At 47.7% G+C, this 12,059-nt stretch overlaps 1 protein-coding gene and 1 long non-coding RNA gene across 2 annotated transcripts; both read left to right on the forward strand.

Moving 5' to 3' along the window:
• The first annotated feature begins 623 nt into the window (after positions 1–623).
• Positions 624–2,083, forward strand: LOC119274404. Its single transcript, XR_005135141.1, has 2 exons — positions 624–1,047; positions 1,625–2,083. It is a non-coding gene; the product is annotated as an uncharacterized LOC119274404 (long non-coding RNA).
• Positions 2,084–3,265: 1,182 nt separating this feature from the next.
• Positions 3,266–4,593, forward strand: LOC119280511 (beta-1,2-xylosyltransferease XAX1-like). The gene is made up of 2 exons (XM_037561339.1): positions 3,266–3,299; positions 3,389–4,593. Exons 1-2 carry the CDS (start codon positions 3,266–3,268, stop codon positions 4,591–4,593), a joined length of 1,239 nt encoding a protein of 412 aa, XP_037417236.1.
• Positions 4,594–12,059: the final 7,466 nt, after the last annotated feature.

The following is a 12,059-nucleotide window of genomic DNA, read 5'->3' on the forward strand; positions in this document are numbered from 1 at the left end:
CGCCAGTTGGTTGTGTCCTAATGTGATACCCTATGTAGAGGAGCCCGCCATCCAAGCCGACCCTCCCTGGGTTGCTTTCACCAACATGAGCTCCCCTACCCACCAAATATTTATTTATATTGTAACCCTACCCGGGTCACAACTACTTAATACAGATGCTTCACCTGATCTGGTCCAATTGCCAAATCAGTGGATCCACCTGATCCAAATTTCATTTTATTTATGAAAAATATTTATTTTAAATTCTTATGCAAAATTTTGGAAATGACCCATAGCCCGGAAAACATTTATCAAGACATGGTCAAGGAGATGACGACTTGCCGGGTAGTGCTTCGACCAACTCGGAACCACCAGACGTGACTCCTACGGTCCGAGATCGGCTCCTGCTAATTATTTCACAAACATGTTTATATTTCCTAATTTAAAATCAGCAACACGGCCATGTTGGGCAAGCCATAATTAATTAACTAGGTTGTGATACGTCCTAGTGTTTCATTGAGAGATAAAATGCATCAAGCCATCCAAATCAAAGTAGCATGCACGTATGCCATCCAGTACAGAGAGTAAAAAAAATGATAAGTAAAAGAAAACTGTAGCCTAGTACTGCACTACTAGTACTTTACTCGTTCCTCTCCTCGTCTTCTCTGCTATCCCAAGAACAGAACCAGCCACCCACCTCTCTCTCTCCCCAAGAACAGGGCACGGCCGCCGTCGCCTCGATCTGCCCCGTCCGGGCATCTCCGGCGACACGGCGGACACCTACAGATTCTCCTCGTCTCCCTCTACCATTTCCCCCTATTTATTTGATCCGCCGCCGCCAAAACGTCGCTACCACTCAATCCTAGCGCCTCCTGATTCAGGTCCGGTGGGCTTGCCACAGGCTGCAGCAGCAACAACGTCTCCATGCCTACATCCTTCCCCAGCGCAGCCACACGCACGAGGCGGGCAGCCACGGGCGTTGGGCGTGTGCGGCTTCACCGGCGCTGCTCGGTCGCCATGGCTCTGCTGCTAACGGTGTGGACTAACCACATCCTACTGCTACTAGTGGTAAGTACTAATCCTGATTTCTTTTCCATCAAGTGCTCCAAATTTCATAACAAGTGCTTGCTATATGTGAACGTGGGTGTGCATATATTGTTCATTTTATCTCAGACCCTACTATTCCCCACCCAGCCATATTGCCTTCTTTCTCTTTGTTTATCTCAAGGTCACAAAATTAATCAAGATTTAATCTATGGTGTGGTCATGGTATTACTACTGATTAGATCTAAATGTTGTTCCTAACTAGTGCTACTCATCCTTGAACACCATATAGGAGGAAACAGTGGCAGTGAAACTCCAAAAATAATTACTTGTGAGTAGATTATAAACACCAATCAGTCAATGCTACAGGTTGGCAGAGATTAAAAATTAGGACAAAGTAGTACACACAGGAAGATTGATGTTTTGGATACACACATACATGTCATAGCAAGTTACTAGTACTTAGGATTTGATTCTTGGCATGTTAGATCTAGTACAAGCCACAAATGTCATTCACAGAAACTTTTACAAGCTTTTGCAATTGATCTAGTTAGTTTTGATTAACTTGGGTGTTTACGCAAACATTTTGTTCTTTTTACAGCAAGGTAAATAGATCAAGGTGAATAGATGCTCATGGACTGATTCAAACCGAGGTGAAGAAGTCAAGCAAGAAGGGCTAACACAACAAGGTACTTGATTAGTACCTGGTGGCAACGCATGCAACCCAAAGAGCTTCACAACAGTGAAGTACAGCAGTGGCAGAAGGTGAAAAGGCAAGTGGTGGTGGTACTCCAGTGTAAGTGTGTGTGTGAGGTAGAATGGTCCACAGTGAAAGAGATGGCTCCTATTTATAGTGGAGTGAGCTGCTATGTCGGTTTGGAGAGGCATTACATCTGGCATGCATGCCTCCACTTGTGTCTCTTGTGGGCTGTACTAGGGACAAGTGTAATTTGCTTGCCTGACCATTAGTTGGCATTTACTTTGTGTGTAAGAAAATGAGACAAGGATTCAGTTGTAAAATATATGAAACTTTGGGGAAGAATTGTTTTGCAAAGCTAAATGGTATTTGTTGTAAAAAAATGTAGTTGTTTTTATTATTTTAATTGATGTTTGGGCAACGCCTTTGAAAATGCCGTTATCTAATTATTATTATTTTTTACGGTTTTTACATTGCCTATCCTAATTCTTATTTTCTCTCTACAGAAACTGAAAAATTAAGGCACTAATTTGATAGGGTCCCTCAAGCATTGGCTGGTAACGGCGATATAGAGAATTATTGTGGAGTCATTATACTGAATTTTAGTGGTTCTAGAATGCTAGCACTTTTTTCAGATTCTGATTGAGATATGTCTAAGGGCCTTGGATTCACTCATTGGATTGCCTCTCAGCACACTGCAACTTTTAAGGCACTACTTAACAGAAACAGAATAACTTTATATTCCCCTTCCCATATTCTGGGTTATGAGTCTGGTTCTAATTATCTAATTAGTGTGCTTGTCAAAAACGTAGAAGTGGTCATTATCTGGGATATTGCGATTAGTATTGGTATATCCCAGAAAATTGCAGAATTAGTATTCTGAATGATCATTATGAGATTTATTTGCTAGCATTATTTGCGTGCATTGGCTGGTAAATACTGTGTGATGTAGGGAGTGCCACTGTATCAGAGTAGCATGGAGTCATTGTGATGAATTTAGTAGTTCTCTAGATTGCTTTTTTAGAAAAATGAATAGCCCTAGATTACTAGGGAAATGGATTGTGTTTGAATTAAAATGGAATGCATAATCATTGGCCAATGAGAAATTAAAATAGTTGGCTCTTCTAACATAAGGAATCGGTATTGAGATTAGAATGTGGGGAAGTGCTAGAACATATTACATGCATGGTGACCATGAAAATTAACAAGTTATTGGTCTGTAGAGTGTAAAACTTTCCTAAGAATGTATGTGTTCTGAATGATAACTAGGAAATGCTATACACTAGCACTGTAAATGTTAGTCAGCTAATGTATCGTGCAGATGATTATGATATCACTGAAGGACATGCTCATTCTTGCTACACAATATTTATTTTTGTTCGCTGGTTATCTTTGCTAATGTTGACTGTTGTTTACTGTTCAGTGTTGCCTGTTATAGATCCTGAACTTAAGAGTAACACTTTCAAGATAAAGACATATTCAGAAAGTAAATTAGGGAAAGAGGGACAACATGCATCCACCCCGGAGTCCATTCCCCATCCTGAAATGGATGGCTCTTCCAGCAAATCTCCACAGTCAGGTTAGACAACAGCCATATACAAAAATTAAAGATTTGGCAACAAATTTTCCTTATGCTAACATGAAGATGGTACTGATTTTCTTTTCCAGCAACAGTTGCAGAGATTGAAGTTCCAAAGCCTAAGGGTAGTATCACTTGTGATGATAAGAGTAAAGACAATGGTTTTCCCTATGCAAGGCCAGTCGTCTGTAAGATGTCCGGTGATGTTCGGATTGCTCCAGGAAGCTCATCAGTCATTCTCAGCATGCCACTGTATCAAAGTGCAGAAGGACGACGCGTTAGGCCATATGCTCGCCATGATGATTCATTGCCGCCTCTTGTGAGAGAAGTGGCCATTAAAACAGTTGCAAATGGAAGTGACGCTCCTGAATGCAGCGTCGGACACGGCGACATACCAGCAGTGGTCTTCTCGGTCGGCGGCTACACCGGAAACTTCTTCCACGACATGTCGGACGTGCTGATCCCACTGTACCTGACTTCCTTCCAGTTCAAAGGGCGGGTGCAGTTCTTCGTCACCGACTACAAGCAGTGGTGGCTCAAGAAGTATAAACCGATTCTACGGAGGCTGTCGCGCTACGACATTGTCGATTTCGACTCGAACAATGATGTGCACTGCTTCCACCATGTGATCCTTGGGCTGGTGAGGGACAGGGACCTGATCCTTCGCCGACATCCTACAAGAAACCCCAAGGGATACTCCATGGTAGGATTCACAAGATTCTTGCGCCACGCCTACGGTCTCCGACGTAACAGGCCATTCGTCCTTGGCGAAAACCCCGGCAAGAAGCCGAGGATGCTGATCATATCTCGCCGAGGGACACGGAGGCTCCTGAACCTACACCGGGTGGAGGCCGTGGCGACGGCGCTAGGATTCGACGTGACGGTCTCCGAGGCCGGTGGCAACAGCGTCAAGAGGTTCGCAGAGACGGTGAACTCTTGCGACGTGCTGGTGGCGGTCCACGGTGCAGGCTTGACTAACCAGATGTTCCTCCCAGCGAAGGCTGTGGTGGTGCAGATCGTGCCATGGGGCGGGATGGAGTGGATGGCCACCAACTTTTACGGTGAGCCGGCGCGTGGCATGGGCCTTCGGTACCTCGAGTACCATGTCGCCGGAGAAGAGAGCAGCCTCGCACGGCGGTACCCGAGAGACCATGCCGTGTTCAGGGACCCCATGGCCATCCATGCGCAGGGGTGGAAGGCGCTGGCGGAGGTGGTGATGACGCAGGACGTGAGGCTCAATCTAGACAGGTTCACGCCGACACTCCTACGTGCCCTGGACCTTCTTCAAGATTAAGTTCATGTGTCCTTTTCTTGATACTTTTTCTTCTGAGGTAAATAGAGCGCATGCATGCATGTATTGGATAGTTTTGTATAGACTGGATTACTGTGCCTGTGCTCATGGTAATGGAAATGTTACTCGAAATTGAATTGCATAAAACTTTGAAAGGTAGCAACCATGATTCTCTCACTGCATGCCCATCTGTCTCAATTCCTCCAATGAACCACTAGAAATCCAGAGAATTTTATTACTCTAGTTCCCAAACATATCTCGTGAGATCATCACCAGTACTACATGATGGCCATCAACTCTCAGATACAGGCAGTACTGGTCTATTCATCTCTCGTATGACGACCTCTTATGTAATGTAGTATTTGCAAATTGCAAAAGCTATATATATGTGTTCATGCCATGGTCGGTGGTGGTGGCGGGAGGGATGGGAGTGGCGGGAGGGGTGGGAGTGGCGGCGGTAGGGATGGCGATGGCGGCGGCGGCGGGGATGGGGCTGGGCTCTCGGGCGGGCAGTGGGGGTGGCAGGCGGGGCAATTGGCCTGGCACTCTTGCTGCGTCTTGAAGCACTTGGGGTAGGGGAACAGGAACGCGCAGCAGCCGCACTCCTCGTAGAGCTTGTCGTCCAGCTTGCACTCACGGTGTATGCAGAACTTTATGTACAGCTTCCCCTCCTCCATCGCCGCCGTCTTGTTCCCGGACACCACCGGCGCCGGCGCCCTCGCCCTCCCTGCCTCCGGACGACCTGACACAAACGAGAACACCGCGTCGTCACCATGCATGCCGGTTAATGGTGGTGGTGGTAATGATCATACAAGAATGAAGAGGAGAAGATGCATGGTCTACTTACACTGCGCGGTCGCCACCAGGAGTGCGACGAGCAAGACGGCCATCACCGCGTGCTGCACCGCCATCTTCATCTTCATCTTGGAAGGTTGTTCACCACTCTGCTGGATTCACTCACCTACTGTGCAGCAGGTCTTGATTTATAGTGACGATCGAGCGTGCATATATGCAGAGTAATTCATTCGGGTGTCGCGGAGTTACAGCAGTCCATACGTGCGATCCGTGGATGCAGCAGCGTTTGAATGCGCGTGGAATTACAGCACTCCATACGTGCGTTCCGTGGATGCAGCAGAGTTTGAATGCGGGCACCGCTCCTCCTCCTTGCTTGGCACAAGCGATGGTAGGCCACAGCCCACAGGCCCAGCCCATTTAGCCATGGGCCATACATCACTATGTTTTTTTTGTGTGCAAAAGACATCACTATGGTTTTGTAAAGGTTATTAGATTTCCTAAAAGAAATGTTCTTTTTTTTTGCAGGAGAACTTGTTGGTACTAGCATATATATACGGAAGGTGAGGTCAACAAGTGTGCTCACACACATACATATACATCAGTCCCAGTGGCGGAGCTTGATCATTATTATAGGAAGGGCTAATCCATGTAGGAGGGGCAAAAACAACATCATTCCTGTCTAATTATGTGCTAATAATATAAGAAAACTACACAAGAAGGAGGGGGCCATGGCCTAGGTTGGCCCTAAGGAACAGTCATCCTTGTAGGATATGAAGATTGTGTCGTGCAATAGATCATGTCAAATGTCACAAATAGACTACAAAGGCGTCTGTAGCGAGTTTTGCTATCTCAAAATTATGTGCCGGCCATTCAATTTATCAGAGGTGCGCATAGGGGAAGGGTTTGCCTGTGTGCGTTAAGCGTTCATAGGGGTGACCTTATTCAATCTTCAGGAGTTGCTGCCGCCTAACCTTCATAAGCAGTACACAAACATTAATCAATCTTATACGGACACCTAAAAATGGAGCAAGGATCTTCCCGCGAGCAAGAGCCAAGGTCCACCACGCGTCCATGGCCCTAATGCCACCGGAGATGAGGCGGGCCGGCCACAGCGCTGACGGGAGGACGGAGAAACTCTAGTTGTGTGAGCAGTCGCAAGACAGGAGAGGCATACATACGGTTGCTACTACCTCCGTCCTGGTTTATTAGTCCCCTTATAATTTGTGCTAAACTTTAACCAAAGATTAAACTGTTAAAATATTAGTGCATGTCAACAAAAAAAATGTTAGTGCATGTCAACAAAAAATATATTGTTGGACTCGTATTTGAACATAGTTTTTAATGATATTTTTTTTATAACATGCATGGACATTTTGTTAGTTAAATTTATGGTTAAAATTTAACACGGATTAAAATGAGGACCAATAAACCAGGACGGAGGTAGTAATTGTTAATTCCAAGTTGATTTCCTTGCCACCACATGCCCAATGATCGATTCAGGATGACCTGATTGATTGGTAGTGCACCTTTGTGATCCATGATTCGGTTCGCCGCATGACAAGAAGAGAAAAGCGAGTGCTGCGTGTATGCCTTGCACATCGATCCGTCTGTCTGTCTGTCTGCACTCCTCCGGCCAACGAGGAAAGATAATCAGCAATCAGGGGAGGCCGCTCGTACGCTGGGAGATTCTTCAACTCCGGTTGAATTTGGAACCAAATGTATACTTCTGAATGATTTGGACGATCCACGTGGTTCCAAAAATCTCGAATATGAAATGAATTTGATAGCCATAGGAACGTACCGTACCTGTACTTATATATACTACTGCTCATGGATTTATGCTGCATTCGAGGACACGCATAACAGCCGCACCTTTTGTCCCTTATTTTGTTCTCAGACAGACTGCAACACACGATAAGTAGCATTCAAATACTATACTCTTCTGCGCAAGTCCACACTAAATCGGTTGGTTCCGCGTCGTAATCATCATCCGTCTCCCTTGTACCTGTAGCCGACGGAGGAATCAGCGTCGGCCGACCCATCCATCATGGCAGCCACGTAACCTAAAACTAGATACAATCCGCATGTGTTTCGGCAGGAGGCATTCTCCACAGCGGAGCTTGGATTCGATGAATTTACTGCACTGTTTCGGTTGCAGTTTCCCCAAAACGTGCATGCATGTCCTGATGCCGCTCGGGGTTTCTTGTCGTGCCAAACAAATCGTTGTCCAAGCATTTTTGGGATCTTCCTAACATTTTGAAGAGTATAAGCTTTCAGAGCTTCAATTTCTTTCAATTTTGTGATTTGGACGTGCTGGAATCTTCCGTTGCGGTCTTGTCCCTTTTGGTACGCTCCCATTAGAAGAGCTGACGTACATACGTGTGGCAGTGGTCCAGTGTTTGTTTTTAGAAAAGGAGGTTGACCTCCGGCCTCTGCATCAATCGATGCATACGGCCATATAATTAAAAAGCGTAACAAGGTCTTAAGTTCTAAGGAAGCTCATAGCAGTGGTCTAGTGTAGAACTGTTGGGATTATAGTGTCCAACAGCAAAAAGAAAAGGTGTCGAAGAAGTCCAACACGCACGCGTGCCAAAACTGAAGAGTAGGATCATATGTCCCTCCACTTCCTGCACACACCGGTAGCGGTAGCACCCTGGAAGTCTACAAGGGAGGAAGAAGAAGAGAACATGCATGGTGGCCTGGTCATACAGTTAGCTAGCCGATTGGTTTCGGTACTAGCTTGTTGGTCACTTTTTAAGCACCCCTTCTAGCTAGCTAACCAGCTGATCTGAATGTTTGTGTCCTAAATCAATCATCATCTTCTCCTGCTAGCTACGACTTGTCTTCCTCTCACACCGTCCGCGCGCAGTCCGCAGGGCCACCATTCATTGCCAGGGAAGCTTCTCCCCGAATGCATATTTGGATCGCGTTGATCAGTTTCGTACGTGTTGGTTTGTCTCTGAGCTCGTGATGCATCATCACCTTGAATATTTCAATCCACGAATTGCGGTTCGAACAATAGAAGCTACAAAGTAGAGGCTAGGCCGAGGCCGCCAGGGCGAAGGAACGAACGAACGAGCTAGCTAGCTCCGGGTTAACGTGCGGCGCTTTTGCTCTGTCGCGCGCGATTCTGCACGACGCCGCCATCGCAACCACCGGGCGCGCGCTCGGCGTCGGCCAGTCTGCAGGTTCTACTTCCGGACACGCCTTTGTCATTTTCGGCTGAGCTTTGCATGTTGCGAGAGGAGTTCGTCGGTGAGGGTTGACGGTGGACTTGAATCGTATATATCATGTCACCACCGGCTTGCCGTGCATGCCGATCGTTCCTAGATAGCTCTTGGACAACGCATTGGCACCTCCTGCCTTTGCATCATCAGCAGCAACGGCGGCTAGCGCGGTAGATAGACGCTCTGCGTCAGTCGACGTGAAATTTCGTTCAGGGCAGGCGTGCGGTTTCGTTACGACGCTCTCACTTTTCTACATTTGTGAAATCATCACAGTACGTGTGCAATCGTCTCCACGCTGTAAATAAGATGAGGAGAAGATGCATGGGAGTAGCACAGTTGAACAGCCGCAAACTGATGTGAATCAGAATACAAACTATACAAGCATTTTTCCTCTACCCCTCGTATCGTGTGTCTGTGGGTGTCGGCCGATTACAGGACAACAAGCTGCATGTGTATGTCGATGCATCGGCATAAAATACGATGTATCGGGGCCTCGCACAATCAAGCAAATTAAGTCGTGCCGCGCAACCCGACGTCCCAACGAACAGTCGACGGATGCCCCTCCAATCCAATCATCAGCAAGGTCAATAAAAGTGTAGGGTATATCATGGCGCAATGTGGCATCAAGTCATCAACCCGTGCACGCATGATATCTGGAGACCGAATGTAGTACGCACCCCGACATGGACGACCCACCGTCCAAAACCCCGTGACCGTAACCGCCAAGCTAACCACCAGACAGATCAGTGATCAGACCAACTAGCACTTCACTATGCGACAGCGATCATCTATATCTACACACGACCGTTCAACGTCAGGTAACTGCTGACGACGCTTGTGCCTTGTGCTATACTATACAAGCTCTCTTTTAGACCAACAAACAGGAAGCGAATATCTCGGCTTGCGCTGCTAGTAACTAGTAGTAGTTCTTGATCGATCTGATGCAGTTGTGTTGGCCGACTCTTACGCACTGTTGTCACATTTATATTTTGGGGGTTCGGAGCAGATACAAGTACTGGTCCGAAATTATGAACACGAACCCCATTCTACAGTGTGGGAGAAATTATTTTGATCTGATGGGACGAAATTATTTTGTTCATCCTCTTGCCTTTCAGCATCGGCTAACTGCTGACGACGCTTGCGCTATACCTAGATTCGATTGATGCAGTCGCGCTGGCTGGCCGGCTCGTACGTATTGTTATAACTTTATACTGTATATTGTTTTGGTGGGAGCAACTACCTACATGTACAGTTCTGAAATTATATATGGACGTGTCCTTGGTTACAGACTTACAGTGTGCGAGATCGCAACGTGTGAGGCGCCAATCGCTGGGGAAAGTCGAGCATTGGCTGGGATCTCTACTCCTAATGTCTCAGTTGGTAGTCTCCGTTCCGGGTTTATTTTCGTCCCATCATTTTTGTCTGGTTTTTTTCGTCCTCACTCCCACCTCCCACCTCGACAAAAAATCTCAACCAAAACCGGAGAACCAAAACCCACTTGTCACGACCAGTACAGCTGGCAACGACGGACCCGAAGACTCTGACCATGGGGGCCCAACGAACAGGTGATTTGGCGAGCAGGAGGAGAAGAAGACGCTGACGGGTGGGCCATGCATCGAGGAAGAGCGGGTGACGGTGTCCTGGACTAGGGGGTACTCACCACGTCGTCTCTCGATCAGGTGGATTGGGCCGAGGATCCACATGGCCGTATACTCATGGGCCAGTGCGGACAGTTGCCGCATACAAGGAAGAATCAACAAGACTTGGCGATCAAGACAAGGACTCCTCCCCCACCGGCGTATTCGGCTAGGACTCTTGTAATCCTAGGCCTCTGGTGCATTATATAAACCGGGGCCAGGCTAGTCGATAGACATATATACAACAACAACCATTACAACAATCATACCATAGGCTAGCTTCTAGGGTTTAGCCTCCTTGATCTCGTGATAGATCTACTCTTGTAACACACATTATCAATATCAATCAAGCAGGACGTAGGGTTTTACCTCCATCAAGAGGGCCCAAACCTGGGTAAAACATCGTGTCCCTTGTCTCCTGTTACCATTGATCCTAAGACGCACTGCTTGGGACCCCCTACCCGAGATCCGCCGGTTTTGACACCGACATTGGTGCTTTCATTGAGAGTTCCGCTGTGTGATCGGCGAAAAGATCAATGGCTCGACTGCAGGTCAACTGCGACGTCGGCTTCTTCGTCACTAGCTCGACTGGTCACCTTGGTTCGGCCAAGGACTGCGCGCTACCTCCGATCGTCATGTTCGGATGAGGCCCTTCATCAACACAAACTCCGATCTCTATCAAGATCATGGAGGAGTCATCCATGGAGCTCGGGGGCTCAACGTCAACATTGCCCTCAGGCGATCGTGCTGTTTTTCTGGACAGCAAACTTGTATCCGCCGCCACCACCTCCTCGAGTGTCGCTTAAACGATTACTTCGGTGGAATTATGCGGAATTAAGTCTACAACAACCCTGCAAAAATTTCGTCGACTTCAGATGGAGGAATCTCCGGCAATCTCCGATATACCGGAGCCCTGTTGAATCTGGACGAGAATCCGGACGAGTTTAGGGCGTGGTATCTGTCGTGGTTCTAAGCCTGACAGTAGAGTGGGGGTAGGTATGGAGAGGCAAGGTCCTAGCTATGGAGAGGTTGTAAACACAAGGGATGTACGAGTTCAGGCCCTTCTCGGAAGAAGTAACAGCCCTACGTCTCGGAGCCCGGAGGCGGTCGAGTGGATTATGAGTATATGAGTTACAAGGTGCCGAACCCTTCTGCCTGTGGAGGGGGGTGGCTTATACAGAGTGCGCCAGGACCCCAGCCAGCCCACGTAGGAGAGGGTTTAAGGTGAGTTAAGTCTGGGGCGTTACTGGTAACGCCCCACATAAAGTGCCTTTACTATCATAAAGTCTACTTGATTACAGGCCGTTGCAGTGCAGAGTGCCTCATGACCTTCTGGTGGTCGAGTGAGTCTTCGTGGTCGAGTCCTTCAAGACAGTCGAGTGTGTCCCTCGTTGGTCGACTGGAAGGCGGCTTCTTCTAAGGGTGTCCTTGGGTAAGGTACTTAGATCAGGTCCATGACCCTACCCTAGGTACATAACCCCATCATTAGCCCCCGAATGGATTGAGGCTTCGAGTGAGGAAGGAGTTGATGTCGTTTCCGATTAACCTTTGCGCTCTGGTCGTGCGTTGTCCTGGACCAAAGAATCTCTTCGTCGACGGTGAGCAACTTGTCTTCAGTCGACTCGATCCATTCTATTCTTGCGTCGAGTGATCTTTCGGGCTTCGACGATCTCCGAGCGACGGATCGCTGGAAACCCCGTGTCTGACAGACTGATCTGCTGTTCGCAGATTCCGCGGGATGCGAAATTTGGGGACGCGCACGAAGTGGAGCGGACCGCGGCGTTCGGATGGGACGGGACATAGACGCCTC

Source organism: Triticum dicoccoides, chromosome 3B (genome assembly GCF_002162155.2).
Source record: "Triticum dicoccoides isolate Atlit2015 ecotype Zavitan chromosome 3B, WEW_v2.0, whole genome shotgun sequence".
Taxonomy (NCBI): Eukaryota; Viridiplantae; Streptophyta; class Magnoliopsida; order Poales; family Poaceae; genus Triticum; species Triticum dicoccoides.